This window comes from Malaclemys terrapin, chromosome 4, assembly GCF_027887155.1.
Source record: "Malaclemys terrapin pileata isolate rMalTer1 chromosome 4, rMalTer1.hap1, whole genome shotgun sequence".
In the NCBI taxonomy this organism is placed as follows: domain Eukaryota; kingdom Metazoa; phylum Chordata; order Testudines; family Emydidae; genus Malaclemys; species Malaclemys terrapin.
Genome location: NC_071508.1, coordinates 9,149,578 through 9,167,085, shown reverse-complemented (window position 1 = coordinate 9,167,085; position 17,508 = coordinate 9,149,578). Strand labels below are relative to the sequence as shown.

The 17,508-nt window shown below is 39.7% G+C and overlaps 1 protein-coding gene across 3 annotated transcripts in view; it reads left to right on the top strand.

The window, feature by feature from the left end:
* Positions 1–17,508, top strand: part of MAGI3 (membrane associated guanylate kinase, WW and PDZ domain containing 3) — a 208,555-nt gene that overhangs the window by 148,978 nt on the left and 42,069 nt on the right. For all 3 annotated transcript variants that reach the window (XM_054027114.1, XM_054027113.1, XM_054027115.1), the window contains 3 exons: positions 6,060–6,154; positions 8,022–8,210; positions 15,817–16,425. In XM_054027114.1, coding sequence (XP_053883089.1) covers positions 6,060–6,154; positions 8,022–8,210; positions 15,817–16,425 — 893 coding nt within the window. The remainder of the gene's footprint in view (positions 1–6,059; positions 6,155–8,021; positions 8,211–15,816; positions 16,426–17,508) is intronic.

Genomic DNA, 17,508 nt, shown 5'->3' with positions numbered 1-17,508 from the left:
GCCCCAGGACCAACCCTTGGGGCACTCCACTTGATACCGGCTGCCAACTAGACATGGAGCCATTGATCACTACCCGTTGAGCCCGATGATCCAGCCAGCTTTCTATCCACCTTATAGTCCATTCATCCAGCCCATACTTCTTTAACTTGCTGGCAAGAATACTGTGGGACACTCTGGTTTAGGAAAAATGTATATGGAAGGAATTCTCTAAATCTTATAACATAACTGGAAAAACACTATTGCTGCAGTGCACCATCATAATGAGGTCTCCTCCAAAGTAAAGTTACCTGTGATGTCTGTACTACTCTGAAATCCATTTTTTTCATCTTAGTACAACTCACTCAGCCACTGTACATTCCTTAGCTCCCACGCACAGCCTGTGATGGGTTTGGGCCCTTTGGGGTGTCACCCGATGTGCTAGGGATTAACTGAGTCAACCTGTTCTGCCAGCCTGGGTCCCCTTTACCTGGGCTTGCTGGGTTAGGCTCACAAGCCTCTTCCAGCCAAGCACACAGGCAGGGCCACACCCAGCTGCACAGAGAGACAGAGATCTGCTCTGGAAAGATTCAGCCTTTGGGGCTTGCTCCAACATTCTGGTGCCCAGTCCCTTTAAGGGGTACAAATCCAAAGGTTTTATGAAATTCGCCTCCTCCCTCAATGTGGAGGGAGATATGCACAAGTTCTCCACCCTCCCTTCCCCCCCATTAGAAATTGCATAAACGGGATTATATTATAAACAAGCAATAAGTTTATTAATTACAAAAGGTGAATTTTAAGTGAATATAAGAGATAAGACAGAACTAAGCAGATTACTGACCAAATAAAGCAAAATACACAAGCTAAGCTCAATATACTTAAGAACCAGGTTACAAAATGTAAATTCTCATCCTAAATGTTATTTTAGGCAGGTTACAAAGTTTCTGTGGTTCAGAGTTCCAGTTAGATTGCTTTGCAGACTGGACCCCTGTCTCAGTCTGGACTCCCAGCCCTACCTTCCCTTCAGGTGGCTTTAGCAGTCTTTCTTCTTCGGCCAACAGGCCATGGAGAAGAGGAGTCCCCTTTGCCTTCCTCCCCACCCTTAAATAGGATTTACATAAGGCAGGAAACCTTTGTTTCCCAAACTCGACCCCCCTTTCCTTCCAGTGGAAAGTTACAAGTCCCAGGTTTAGTATCAAGTGACAAGACCAATGGCTCTGCAGGACTGTGGCAGCCATTGCTTCTAGTCGGTCTCCAGCGTCCACAGGCAGACTGAGCTCTTTCACAGTCCATTGTCTCTGCTAATGGCCCATTAGCCCTGGCTGGCTTTTCCACTGTTGTACCCGAAGCACTGGTTGGGGGCGACCCCCAAAGTAACACATTTGAAATACAAATATATAGTTAATATTCCCAACTTCAGATACAGAAATGATACAGGCATACAAATTGGACAGTCACATTCAGTAAATCATAACCTTTCAAATGATATCTCTCACATGAGCCATCTTGCATAAAGTATATTTGTTATGTCATATTCATATCATAAGCATATTTTCACAAAGAATTTGGAATGAAACGTCACACAGCCTATTACCTCTGTTGTGTTTGGAATGGAAATGGGGAATTGGCCTATCTTTTGATTCCCCCTTTAAACCTGAAGCTGAGTCAAGTGTATGTTTAAGCTCCAGTGGTTTATTGCTGGAAGAACCCCATCTTATTTAAATCATTAGCTAGAAGTGGTGCTTGGATTATTCCACTTAGCTCAGAGGTAATCCACATTCCTATTCATGAGCTGGGCCGGAAGGGCTTTAGATCTTTTAAAAAGTTGAAAGAGAGGGCATGTTTGTTCTCCTTTTGTATAATGTGTGGGAGAACAGAGCTGGGACCTACCAAAGGAAAAGATCTTCAGATACCAGTATAACGTTTAATCAAAAGAGAGAGAATTTCCTTCTTCCTTGCTTCATTGTAACAGAAATGTAGCAGGAAGTCAGTCATTTCATCTTTCAAGCACTGTTTACAAAGTGCATAGGCATTGTCTGTTTAAGACTGGATGTTTAGCACTGGAAATGTGCTGCAATGGGACGGACTGGTTACTTCTGGGTTCTGTTCTAACTCTGCCACTGCCACATTGTGTGACCTCCATCAAGTCTCTCAACCTCTGCCCCAGTATATCCAGAGAACTTTTTATAGATTGTAACTGACAGTTATGGCAATTTTCTGCAGTATCTTGAATAAGCCTTATTGAATTCAATTTAAGTATCTTAAAAGCTCATTGTATTAAAAATGCAAATGTTTGTTATTGTGGGATTGTATGTCATTTGTCTAGGAGACATGGCTAATGTAAACCTTGGGAAGTGTTATGAGCTTTGAAGGCTTCTTTTAAACAATGCTAGGACAAGTATGAACTTATTAGTTGAGTAGGTTTCCTAGGGGAGTGGGGAATGCAAATGCCCACTTCCACCCCATTTATAGCTTCTCCATGGGGAGGTGATCTTTGTCTACAAACGACCTATTTCCACAGTCAAAAGGCCCAAATGGCATGAAGGAGTAACTCTCAGGTTCATGGGTGTTCTTGTTCTGAGCAAAAGGAGTTATGAACTTGTGGACTGTTCATTGGCCAGAGCACTTGTTGGAGTCGGGGTGATCTCTCTAGTAAGCTTATTTGTATACTTGTAGGTTCTTTTATTGTTAATGTTTTCTCTGTAATGCTTTTGCCTTACGAATAAATGTATTTCCTTAGAAAGAGCTTTGTGGCAACTTAATTGTATTTAGAAGGAGTGTGTGGCAATTTTGCTGTTTACTACCTCTAAGGAGAAAAGTAAAGCTGATTGGCTTAGTCAGGATGACTTTGTGGGGGAATTTGCAGTGTGGCCATAGAGCTATGCAGCCAGGAAGTACCCTGTTCAGGAGCGGGAGAGAGACATGTCTCTGCTACAGAGAGGCAACAGCTGCGGTGCTGGAATACCCTAAGAATAGGTGCCCTTGCAGGACCATAGAGGGGGAATACAGGTGCAGTTGCCCTCAAATGCAACTAACCATTTTTAAAATTGTGTAATAATACTGACCCATATTTCAGGGGGAGTTGAGACTTTTCATGGATAAAATCTTTGATGGCTTTTTTAAATTGTATTACTGTATACCTTATTTTTTATGCTATACTTTGTATAAAGTTTAATCACCTTTTTTCTAGTTAGTTTTTTTTTTAAAGGAAGCAATTGGATTTAGATACTCCCTCTGCAGAAATATATAATGAGTGTAGGTAATGCAAGTAATAATGACTACCTAATGAAATAAAGCCTTTAAGGTAAAACATATGTCCTGCTCATAAAAACTGTGATGAAATTAGTGTCAAAACAGGTTAGATTAGTTTACTGTTTTCTGGCAAAACCACAGTAGACAAAAACCACAGTATAGCAATTAGGTTAAGTAAAGAAGAGCCCATATTCAGCTCTGATGTTGGTCAAGGTGTACCCGTACGTGTAAATAAAAAATCTATTCAATTGACTTCAATGGGTAAAACAGATTTATTTTAAAGTATGTACTTGTTTAGTAAGTCCTAAAGGGCAAATTCTGTCCCCTGATAAATGCATGTGGGAACAGTTTGTGCATCGCTAAAGACAATGTGGACCCTAATTTATTAAAACTAAAAGCACATAAAACCTAGGATTTTCAAAGCGGTCTAAGGGAGTTAGGTGCCCAAATCCCACTGAATTTGTATCCCTTATGCGCCTTTGAAAATCCAGACAAAATCTCATTTGTTTTTCATTTTGATTGATGGTGTTTATTGACTGCATTGCTTTCAGCTTTGGATAGATTAGACTGGTCTAACTTTCTAGGCTCCTACACTATCACAAAGCTGGAGTTTGGCATTTCAGTGCTAAAGGGGGGAAATTGGCATTTAAAATATTTATTTTTTTCAGTGTAACACATTTTCATGAGTAGTAAAATTTAGTTATTTAATAAGACTGCCCCTTATTTTTACAACATCTAATTTTACAGTTTGCATTACCCGGCAGTGTCTGCTCTAACATAATAGTAAAGTTAATAATTTTTCAAAACTTAATTTATGATTACAGATTTTAATTAGGGAAAAAGTTTGGATTCTTTTCAATAATACAATTAATGCAATGTCCCCTGTGATGGGTTGTCACTCCCAGGATGCAGTCTGAAAGCAGGTGGAACCGCTGTGTCTCCTAACCATTCAGCTGGGCTGGTCCTTCTCCCATTGCTCAGCTGGTGATTCAGCCACCCTCTCCAGGCCCTGTTATCACCCAACATGACAGCAGGTGGCATCACACACCCAACTGAGCTACCTGAGTACTTTACCTAAGCCACTCAAGGATAGACAGACAAAACAACAGCCAGTTTCCCAGCTCCCCAGCCTTGCATCCTTGCTGGAGTATAAACCTTGTATTATACCGTCTTGCACTGCACAGGGATCCGTACAATGCAAGCTCATTAATATAGTTCGCTTTCCCGTTGATGTGTGAAATATATGCACAACAAGCCTGTGTTAACCAAGCTGAGATTTTCCCAGACGCTTCACTTAAAGACACAGTGGTTAACATAAAACAAGTTTATTAACTACAAAAAGATGTTAAGTGATTATAATGACAGCAAACAGATTACCTAGCAAATAAATAAATAAACTGCAAACTAAGCCTAATATACTAGATAGATAGGATTTGAATTAGTAATTTCTCACCCTGACTGATGATACAAGCAGTCCACCAAGTTTCCAGACACAGGCTAGAAATCCTTTTAGCCTGGGACCAGCACTTACCCCAGTTCAGTCTTTGTTCCCTTGTGTGGGAAGTGAGACCCTGAGATGATGTCACTCCCCACCTTATAGTTTTTTCCATATGGCAGGAGCCCTTGGTTCCGAGCTAAGTTTCCAGCCAAGTTTGTGCAAAAATACAGGTACCAAAATGGAGTTGTGTCATGTGGTCTAGTCACATGCCCTTGTGGGCCTTGCTGAGTCATAGCATCCATTACTCATTGGCTGGCTGAAACGTTCACAGGAAGGCTAAGCTCTTCCATGGTCCATTGTCTTTGTTGAGGAACCATTGTTGTACCTGAAAGACTAGTTGTGGGTGTTACCTAGAGTAAGCACATTTGAAATACAAAAACATTGTCAATATTCATAATTTCAGATACAAAATTGATACATCTACAGAAATCGGATAATCATATTTGGCAAATCCTCACTTTTCCAATGACATCTCACATGACCGATCTTGTGCAAAAAGGATCATAATTATGCCATAATCCTATCATAATCATCACTATGATGAATATGGGGTGCAGTGTCCCCCCCACATTCCTCCCTCACCAGAATTGCAGGAAATGTATTAAGCACTGTTAATGAAATTATATACCCCATAACCATATTCCTCAAAATCTGAGTTCTGAAGTTAGTTTCATCTTTTCAAGAATTGCAATCCACAACTGAAACAAGGGGAAGGCAGGTATGCAGTGTTGAGACAGCATATACATATCTTCTAACTGTGGAGCTCTTAATGTTCACATAATCAATGGAGAACAAAACGAATGCCAAACTTGCTTGGGTCTTTATGAGCCGGTTTGACTATGGGTTCAACCTATCTAAAGACAGACAAACCAACCTGTACTTTCAAGAAGCCTTGAGTGCTGGCTTAGCCACTTTCTGTGATTTGATGATTGAAGCTCTTCACTAATGACATTATATGTCACTTTTAAAATGGTGCCAAGTCACAAATTTTGTAAAGGAGAATGGAGTTTACTGACCAGCATGTCTGTTTGCTGAAATACATTATTATTAAGGCTCCTGGAGAGCCAGAACATGATTCACCTTGCTTCTATAACCATCTTACAGGCACTAAGAGCCTCAATGGCTTTGAAAAGTAAATCAAAGTGTCTGGATAAAAAAATGTCACTGTTATCCATATTGATTGGAATATTATCTTAGTGCTCATCGCTCCTTGGTGTTTATCTAAGATAAAGCAAAATAATATTTGTACTAAAACCATCTGTCGTTGGTTTCCCTATGAAATTGGAATAAAGCTTTTTACCCTGAAATTCTAACATGTTTGTATATTTTACAGTCACATTAACCAGAAAACCCAGTTTGAAAATCCAGTATTGGAAGCCAAGAGAAAAAAACAGCTAGGACAGACTGATGTTGGCCCTTCAAAACCAGGTACTTTAAGTGGCTGTTTTTCACTATTAGCTGCCGTATCTTTATGAATGAAGAGCAGTCTCAAAAGTGAAATTTTCTGGGTGTTTTAGTTCAAGTAGATCTTCATTTTGTGTTTTTTGCCATTAGTTTTAAATGTTCAGTGTGCTCCTAAATAAGTGGTTTTTCACTGTCTTCTGTTGAGATGAAAACCTGGACTAAATTAATGTGCTTTAGTGTATGGAGTATAGGGAGTCCAGAAGTTAAGTTGGAAAAAAAACAGTTTTAATCGGCATTTTCATATTTCTGGCATTTTGAATGCTTATTTATGAAACCTTGAAAATGTTGCTTTAATTTAGCTTGTTGTATTTAATTTTCTAGCTTTTTCAGAACAAGTTACTGGTTCTGTAGCAGACAGCAGTCATCATAGGTCAGCTTGTGTCTGTCAACATCATTAGTAAACTATGCACATATAGCCTTAACAGGCTGCAGTTGGTCAAAGCTCAACTAATGTCTGACTATTGCAAGTTGAGTATGCATCTTCCTATCTGAGTATGTGTGCATTATTAATGCCTTAAGGCAATATTAGTGTTTCCTGTCCACTGGCCAGATTATTTGTAGTCCCTCCCCCCCAAATTGTGAGGTGTTTTTGCAGTTGAAACTGATCTAAGACCTTCAAGTTGCTTAAGTAGCTTAAACCATTCTAAAGCTGGTAGTCAGAACCGGCTTGAACGTTCCATTTGGTTAGGCAGCAAGGGAGTTGGGCGAACCCGTCAGAGGGTGCGGATGAAGCAGCAGCAGCGAATTATTAGGCTTCTGGCTCTTACCCGTTTTGAATTGGGCCTTGTTAAGAGATTAGAGCACAGAATCAAGGGAACTGGGAATGGAGACATGATAGTTCTAGTTCCAGTTCTGCTGCTGTTCTGCTTTATGGCCTGGGCAAGTCATTTAACCTGTCGGTTCCCTTGACCCGACAGTTAAATGGGGTAATATCAGTGGCCTAGCTACCTATTTCACAGTGGTGTTGCAGGGATTAACCACCCTTTGTAAAGTGCTTTGTGCATGTAAAACATTATAAAGCTGTTTTAATGCACTCTTATGGTGCATATGCACACAACACATCTGAGTGCATGCCTGTACACTTAATAAGGAATATTGCATGCTCCAACACAATTTTCAAATGCTCCTAACTTTGTCAAATCAAAGCCAGTTTTTTTCACTAACCCTCACAGTGGGTTATAATCATACCCACTTTCAACCTTTAGTCCTTTCAAAACTGTCATTTGATTTTTACAGCGAAAGGGTTCCTGTTTTCCACTCTTCCATAATTCAGAAGTTGCTGGTGGTTTTGGTTAAACGTTCAAAAATTTCCTCTTGCCCCATCCTGTTTTGCAACATTATGTGCATTCACAGACATGTTAATTGGATATTTTCAACCACCCTTTTTTCTTACCCTGTTGAACTATCTGGACTTACCTATGGGTCATTTCTTAGCAGAATTGCTGATGACAGATCATAGAATCATAGGAATACTGGAAGGGACCCTGAGAGGTCATCTAGTCCAGTCCCCTGCCTCATGGCAGGACTAAGTATTATCTAGACCATTCCTGACAGGTGTTTGTCTAACCTGCTCTTAAAAATCTCTAATGATGGAGATTCCACAACCTCCCTAGGCAATTTATTACAGAGTTTAACCACCCTGACAGGAAGTTTAACCCTCCGTTACTGCAATTTAAGCCCATTGCTTCTTGTCCTATCCTCAGAGGTTAAGAAAAACCATTTTTCTCCCCCCTCCTTGTAACAACCTTTTACATACTTGAAAACTGTTACCATGTCCCCCCTCAGTCTTCTCTTATCCAGACTAAATGTGTTGACTTCTCTTTACGTGCAGAACCAGAGAAGTCACTCTTCACCAGAGATCCAGCCCAACTTACAGGAGTCCTTATACGGACATCATTGAAGAAAAGCACTATGGGATTTGGTTTCACAATCATTGGTGGAGACAGACCTGATGAGTTCCTCCAGGTGAAGAATGTGCTGAAAGATGGACCTGCTGCGCAGGATGGGAAAATTGCGCCAGGTGAAGTAGCATTTCTCCATTTCAAGTGATGCTGCTTACCCAAAAGAGAGGGAAGCAGTTGATGGGCCATGGGGAATTAGATGACTCCACCTGCAGACATTCTTTTTGAAACAGCCCCTTACCTGAAGCTGGTGTTTATCAGAGTGGGGGAAAATATTATGCAGTGTCCAAAACCCTCAGTTAGAAAAGAAGCAATATTTTAATACAAATCCATGTTTTGGAAATTTGTGAGAGTTCAGTGGTTCTGTCTATTGCAAATCTTTTGCTGCATGTTACAAAAGATTATTATCAAGCTCAAACAATGGGCCACTTGAAGGATCCCTTGAACCTATCATGTGTTCATTTTATTGTTTGTGTCATTTCCTGTTTGGCGCTCCATTGTGCTGGGCAATACACACACATGCAGAAAGCAGCAGTCCATTCCCCCAAAAGCTTATGATCTAATTTAAGACAAGACTCTACAAATGAGTATAACAGAGTAGAGGAGGGATAACTGGTTAATAAATATTTATTAGATTGTAGTCCTTAATGAGCTAGCTCAAGGTGATGGTAGTATGAATGTTAACCCTTGCTGCTTATGTGCATTGTTGTCGTGGTATAAACTGTAATATGAGTTATTTTTTTACAGCATTTGTTTCATGAGCTTAGTTTCCTCTGCCAATCATAGTTAATTGGTACTAATAAAATTGGAGCTGGTAGGCTGAGAATTTAAAAGGTTGAAATTATACCGTTCTATAATGTTTCTTTCTTTTGAGACTTATTAGCTTCTAGGGTTTTGATGCTGAGGTTGTGTGCCGTGTAATAATATTCCGAAAATAAACTTGTGCTTTAGTTTTGTTAAAATAGTTACTGAATCTAGAGAAGTGTATAAAGAGATTTTTCTCAAATAGTTTTAACATTACATTGGACTGGCTTCTTATACAAAGCAGGCCAAATTATCATACTTCTCCATCTAGTATGTAAGTTACCTAGTCACAGCTAAACTATTGTGCTTCTGCCTCTAGTACAGTGATACTCAGACTGAGTATTGCAAGCCGCAATTGGCTCTTTGCAGCACATGATATTAAAATACTCTGTGCTTTAATTAACAATCACGATGTTTTTACTATCTTCTTAACCAGTTGTAATTGATAAAATGCTTGGTCAGTCATGTTGCTGTGATTGCTACAAGGGGAATAATTTATGTGAATATTCCATTGGTATCAGTCTGTAATTTTCTTTTCTAACCTGGATTAGATTTCTTAATAATCTAGCTTCAAACTCATTTGCCGAGAGAGGCTTGAGGAACTTCAGCCACCGAGTAACCTTCCTTCCATTGGAGCAGTGGATTATTTAGATTAGTTTAGTTGCTCCTGTGCTTTGTGACACCCAGTGTTTCCATTTCTTTACGTCTGGTACCATGTTTCTAGCACCATTGTGGTCCGTTTCCATGATAGCGACATCTTTTCAAAGGTTCTCTTATGTGTTATCTATTGTCTTCCTCTTTTCCATCTTCCATCAAGTGGTATGTAGTCAAGGGCTTCTCTAAGAGTACAGTTTTTGACATCTGCACAACATGCCCAAACCACTTCATCATTCTTTCTTGAATCATTGTCTCTACAATCTGTTGGCCAGTCCTTTGTAATCATCCGCCTTAGTGACTTTATCCCACCACAGACACCAGGTATTCTCTGTAAGCATCTCTGATGGAATGTGTTGTTTTGTATCTGCATTGTTTCCACAACTGTAACTTTACGTGGACAGATAGTTATCTTGACTCACAACCACCCAGGCTCCTCATTCAATATAATGTATAGGGTACCCTTATCTGTCACCGATGGAAGTGCCGGGTAGTTTTGGATGACCCAGTTTTGGGAGCAGTTGGCCATTTTGTTACACCCACCCCACTCATTCAGCCAACATCTGTCCAAACTGACCGTGGCAAGTGTGAGAATTTAAGGACTAGTTTCAGAAGTTGCTGATGTGCCGCTGCCAGCAACTATGTTTGTATGCCAGATAATTAGAATCATTCAAAATATTTCCTAAAATTAAAACATAAAAATAAAAATTGAACTTTATAATAATCCTTTGCACCCCGCCACACCATTTTTGCAAGGATCTCTGTGTGCTTTACAAATCCCCTGTTAAGTGATTTTTGTTCTCATCTTACATGTGGGGGACAGAGAGGTGGAGTCATTTGACCTAAGTCACCTACTGAGTCAGTGGCAGAGACAAGGATAGATTCAATACTAATGACTGAATCTCACAGCCCTTCTTAAAAATGTAAAATAGATAGAAAGTGTGTTAAGAGTGTGGAGGTTATCTTGTAGAAGGAGCAGAGCTTGGGGAGACATGCTGATATGCACAGAACGGTGGGTGCCCTCTTTCCTCACTCCTCCTTTCTGTGGCAACCTTGGTGTGAAAGAGAGGAAGAAATAAGGCAAAGGTCAAAGGAAATATATACTTGTGAAAAAAGTGTTAGTGAGATTTTTAGTCCTGAGCATTTGGGTATTCGAGATGTGTGTAAAGTATACGTCTTATCTTTCTGTAGGGAGAACACAGGAGAAGCGAGGACAGCAGGGACTGGATGCTACTAGTTATTCCTTCTGTGTAATGAGTAGGAATTTTTCAGTCCATGCATCATTCACAACTCTACTTTGATTCCATAAAGGCAATACACTTTCCTAAACAAAAAAAGAGAGGGTGTACTTTCTGTATGCTGCTGCTGCTTCTGTCTGGAGAGTAAGATCTAGTCATTCTAGTGATACGTTGCATTGCATTTCCATTGCACAAATTCTGTCAATCACGGAGCAACATTTTTCAGCTCAAAGGCTCTAAATAAGACAGAAAAGAGGTTTTTTTGCTCGTATTTGGACATGATGCCTACACTTTAACAAAGCTTCTTGAAAATCCATGTCACTTCAGTGGCTTTTACTTTCTAGTGGTTCCATGCATTGCTGCTAATCCACCTGCAGTATGTGTTACCTGTCAGTTTTTCCTACCAGGCACTTGTAAGGCAAGGAATCCAGTAAAGAAAGCACTCAAAGCACAAGTAGGCAACACTTGCGATGAGAGTGGTTCCTGCGCAGTATGTGCAGTAAAGATAAAGGTTGGTGGTTCTAGCAAATCACACACTATGCTCTGCTATATTTGAAGTGGCATAGCAAGGATTTCCTGCATTTGTGGACAGCACCTGTTCTCATCAGCTGCAGGCATTTGTAGGGAATGTCTGTGCTTACTTGTCTTTAATGCACACATTCCTGTACTATGAATTCTCTTGAACTTACAGCTGTAGATTATGTTACTGTCTCTCCAGTTTAATAAAGGAACAGAATTTGTATAGCTTACTCTTTCTATTTAAGTATATTTTCCCCCCTCCATGATGATGCAATACTGATGCCGTCATAAAATTCTTAATCCATTGCCATGAAATACAAACTCCACAACATGAAGAAAAAGGAAGCAAAACTTAACATTGACATCTTCCTGAGCAAACGCAAGAAACAAAGTATTCTCCTCAGAGGGCTCACTATCTATAACCCTCTGACCACAACATATAATTCCAAATATAGCGAACAGCTCTGCAGAAGGACTTCAGAAAAACTGAGGAACCATCTCCTGAGCTTCACATACTCCAGAAGGGACACCCCAAATAAGAAAACATCACATACTCCCATACACTGGAAAGAAAAAATCAGGAAACCTACCTGGAGATCATGGAAAAAACCCAAAACTATTAATTAAAAAAACCAAAGAAACAAACAACCCAAACCTGGTGACAGCTGTCCAGCACAGAAACAAAGAGTGGAACCAGCTACAACTCCACAATCCACAGAACACAAACACTGGGCAAAACCATGGCACCAGAACCCACATTGACACTACACAAAACCCCAACATCATCGATTTATTAAGACTATTCAGCTCCAGTTGAATAATCTGTACTCCCCAAGTGATTGAACTTCTGCCCCATGGTAGAACCTGATACCATACTAACGTGGAGAACTAGAAGAATTCTTTCGCTGACTCCGTCTCAAATAATTCTTTCACAATAATGATGACACCCTTACCTACCACATCCCCATCAACAGTCAGAAGAAAAAAAGAATCATCTGACTGGGCACCCCACAGTGGACGAAACCACACACTTAATCATTATGCTGATTGCTTCAGGAAAAAAATTGACACTGAAATTCTTAACAAAGATCACATCCACCACAATCTCTCCACCGCTGAGAGGACAGCTATGCAGTCCCTGAAATCCAACCACCAGATAGTGATCAAACCAGCAGACAAAAGGGGTGCCGTCATAGTTCTGCCCCCATAAATACTACGTGTGGGTGAAACCAGACAATCACTATGCTTTCCAATGAATTCACACAGAAAAATAAGTCCAAAACCACCGTATCATCTGGGGGCAACACTTTTCACAAAACAATCACTGTATATCTGACTTCTCAGTTCTCATCCTCAGAGGAAACATGCACAAACACGTTCAAAAGAAGCATGGATTCTTAAATTCATAGGTTTGCTAGACATAAAAGTCATGGTCTTAATAAAGATACTGCATGTACGGCTTTTACAACAATCTGTAACCCCCCTTCTTTGTCCTTTGACTGGAGAGGTGTTAACGGGCCACTTCACCTTGAATGGTCTCCTAGACTGTGTGTTAACTACTTATGCAAAACAATCTTTTCCACCTTGTATTTAGTTATGATACTGAGTACGTTTCCCAGACCTGAAAGAGAGCTCTGAATAGATCAATAGCTTGTCTTTCACCAATAGAAGTTGATCCAAAAAAAAGATTACCGTACCCACCTTGTCTCTCTGGTCCATTGCCAGGCAGACATTGTACTGAATGCCACATACCCTATTTACATTTTTTTTTGGCAAAGTCAGATATTTTGATAGCACTTTCAGTAGCGTGAGCAATCCTGCGCCTTTGAATCCTGAGGTGTCCACTTAAAATCTGAAGAGGATTGGTTCCCACATAAATGCTTAATGCTCAACTTTTCTGTTAGGAAAACCAAAATTTGTTGTCCGCAACTTCACACTCTCAAATGACCCTATAACAAATTTCTGCATGCACATGCACCCTAGCCCATGGCCACAAAGCCTCCCGATGAAGGAAAAATATCACAGGGAAGTAAGTTTTGATTATCAGCTTCTGAAAGCTCTGGTTAATAAATAACAACGAATAATACAGTTAAAAAAACAAATTCCCTGAGTGGCCTTTATAAGAAACAAAAAAATTATTCAGGGAACAGCCTTTTCCTTTCAAAGGAACATGCACTAATCACCATTTTAAAGGATTGGGGTGACTTCAAGACTAATAACATTTGCTCTTCTAAGTCTTGATTTTTTTTTTTAACTCTCCTTTTCCAGTTCTGAGCTGAGATGAGTCGCAGCTGCTCTTCATTCTTGCAGGATTTTCTAATTTTAGATTCTGGTTTATCTTAACCATGCATGACATAACAGCGGGCTTATGTGGCATTGCATATTATTCTTGTATATTTAAATTGCTTACATGAGGACTGTGGAAACATTTGACTTAAATCTTCCTTGGCTGTGTTGCTTGTTCCTTCATTTTTCTCAAGTTCTCTCTCTCGTTCAATTTAAATTTAAAAAAAGTATAAAACAGATTGTCAGTATATAAGTGCAATATGCATTCGCTTACCAACTTATTTGAATGAAACACTTCCTGTGGCTTGCATGTGATCTAATTATTAGAGCACTGGACAGAGACTTGGGAGACCTGAATTCTATTCCCGGCTCTGCCCTGGCTTGCTGGGTGACCTTGGGAAAATCACATTTGCTCTGTGCCCCATATTCCCCATCTGTAAAATGAAGATGGTGATACTGATCTCCTTTGTAAAGCACTTTTGAGATCTGCTGATGAAAAGTGCTATATAATAGATAGGTATTATTTATTCCATTAACATTTACAAATATATGGCCTTCTCCCTGGAAAGTAACCATTTATTTCAGCTCTATTTCTGCTTTTTAAGCTATACATAAGTATATACTCTCCTGTATAAACAGCTTCATAAGATTTAGGACTTGTTCAGTCATTTATTGAATGTCTCTGCTCCCTGTATACATGTAATGTAAAAACACTGCATTTTCTCTGCCTGGGAGCAAATTTGGATCCAGGTCTATGTTGTGAGTGGTCGCTGCCAAAAGTAAAATGCCAAATGTTAAAACTGACAGCGGAACAGCAGTAGGAATAAATAAAGCAGCACAGAATGGGCAAGTGAGGAGGCAAGAGAGGTGAGAAAACCCTGCACAGTGTGAGGAATTAAGCACATTGTGGATATTAGTTACAGTGGTTTAATTAAATTGTCTCTGGAACCTATAATTTATACTGCCTTCACTAAGATGTGTTCCCATACCCCTGTGTATTGGATAACCACTCTTACTGTTCTGGTAAGAAAATAACTTTATACTTAACAGCTTTAATACTAAGTCAGATAACAAAAGAACTTAGTGACTAATTCCTATCTCTGCTGCTGACCTGTGCTTTGACCTTGGCAAGCTACTTTTCTTGTCTTTCATATTCCCCATATGTAAAAATGAGGATAGTATCTTACCATTATTGTACAGTGCTTTGAGATTTTCATATGGAAAATAGTATGTCTGTACATATAATTGTTCTTATATAAAGAGTTGTTATTTTGGGGACAAAGAAACCTAAGTGTCATAGGGGTAGCTGTGTTAGTCTGTATCCACAAAAATAACGAGGAGTTTGGTGGCACCTTAAAGACTAACAGATTTATTTGGGCGTAAGCTTTCGTGGGTAAAAAATCCCCACTTCTTCAGACGCATTGAGTGAAAATTACAGATACAGGCATAAATATATATTGGCACATGCAGAGAAGGGAGTTAACTTACAACTCCCTTCTCTGCATGTTCCAATATATATTTATGCCTGTATCTGTAATTTTCACTCCATGCATCTGAAGAAGTAGGTTTTTTACCCATGAAAGCTTATGTCCAAATAGGCCTAAATGATTGGCGAGTTTGCTAACTGGAAATATTTCCATGCTCAAAAATGTTCACATGCTGAAACAGACTTCCAAGATGTAACGCTGCTATTTAATATGCACAGATGAGAATGTATTTTCAGTCGAAGCAAAATCCAAATACAAAATATAGAGAGGCACTCAGGGAACTGTGTGTAGAATCTTAGTTTAAGTTTACCCAATCCAACAGAAACCAGAAAAAAAAATCTGATTCATTCTGGATTGAGTTTAGACTGTTGTATAACATGAATTAAAGTATAAGACAGCTGCTTGAACTAATATGTGCACTGTTTCCTTTTCTGAAGCCCATATAGTGTCATTCTCTAAATCTGCGGCAGATTAAATTTTATATATTTAGAAGAGTCTTTTTAATTTAGTTGTCTATATTTCAGCTAAGAGAAAATCCTACCATTCTGGTAGCATATGGCTTAGGGGAATGACACAGCCCTCTATTCACTAATATCTTAAATAATTGCCCATAATCTCGCTTTGTAGTTACTAAGGGGATGGTAAGTGTTTCATTGTGTGCCGTAGATTAGAATATTTGAAAAGTAGATATGGTTTAGTTTCTGATTTTAATGATGTTGAACTCATTTTTATAACAGGTGACGTCATTGTAGACATAAATGGCAGCTGTGTCCTTGGCCATACCCATGCAGATGTTGTTCAGATGTTTCAGCTAGTTCCTGTCAATCAGTATGTGAATATGACTTTGTGTCGTGGTTACCCGCTTCCTGATGACAACGAAGATCCTGCTGTAGACATTGTTACAGCTACACCCATCATCAATGGCCAGCCAATGACCAAGGGAGATATCTGCATAACCAGCCAAGATTTAATACCTGGAACAGTCATTTTAGACCAAAATGGGAAACCGGGTCACATTTTGGTTAATGGTCGCCTGAACAGCCCTTCCATGGACCCAAATGAACAGAGGATCTCCGTATCCTCTCCAGGAGGCTCCCAGCCAGAACTAATCACTATTCCTCTGGTCAAGGGCCCTAAAGGATTTGGGTTTGCAATCGCAGACAGCCCTACAGGGCAGAAAGTGAAGATGATTTTAGACAGCCAGTGGTGCCACGGCCTTCAGAAGGGAGATGTAATCCAAGAGATTTACCATCAGAACGTACAAAACTTGACACATCTGCAGGTGGTGGAGGTGCTGAAGCAGTTTCCAGTGGGAGCCGAGGTCCCGCTGCTTATCTTAAGGGGAGGTGGGTAGGAATGAGACTTTATTATAATTTATCCTGTCTAATATGGAGGTGTTTAGAAAGTGATATCTAAGCACTGTACAAAGCTTTAAAAAGAAGAAAACGGGCTGTCAGCTCAATTCTCTACCCTACTCTAGGTGTAAACCATGCCCCTGGTATTGAACATGTTATTAGTTCTATGTTTTACTGTAGATTTGATTGTAGGCTGCTGCTGAATGCACAGTCTGTTCTGGCTCTTCAGGGAATATTCGGGCAAAGGTGCACATCTCACAGACTGACCTGAAGATAGCAAGGAATAGGGCCTTTTCTTTCTCCTTTTGTGGGTGGTCCAGAGGCTTTGGCTTAAGCTATGAAGGTGATCGCAGGCATCTTGGAGGGAAGCGTCTTTAAGATAACATGGGCCTTGCCACCTGGAACTCTGGAAAGTTCTCGTTTTTGCGTGTATTTCTCTCTCTTAAGTGCTGTTCATTGCAGATCGGAATATCTCCTCTCCCCATAGACTAACTGGTAATTAGCGTGCATTTGCCAGAAGGCTCAGTCTGATGGCTGCCAGACAGGACCCTTTCTGTGCAGTTTCCTGGTTATTAATGAGCTCATTGGTGCCCTCTATAACTTGTTTTTTCTTCTATTTTTTTATATCTGTTATTTGATTCCTGAGAATATTCATATTGTATTATTTATAGTGACTTACCTTATTGCAGCAAAATGCAATATATTATCTTACTGACATTATCTCACCCTTTATATTGCAAACAGAGGCAAAGGAAATGGGCACAGGCTGTTTTATCAAAGATCCCCACAGGGATTGCCGCTGATGCCCATGATATAATCTCAGCCCACAAAATAATTGACCCTTTTTGAGGATATGTGATGCAGTAACCATAATAATACTTGGCATTTATATGACCTAATTTGTCGAAGCACCTCAACTTAATTATTAATTATCAACACTTAATTATTCATAATAATAATGTTTACACACATTAACAAATTAACCCTTCTGCCCCCTGGTGCCTCTGAACAAACTGACACCCAGAAGTTAGCGATTTATCCAAGATCACACAGTCATTCAGCTTAGTCAGGAAG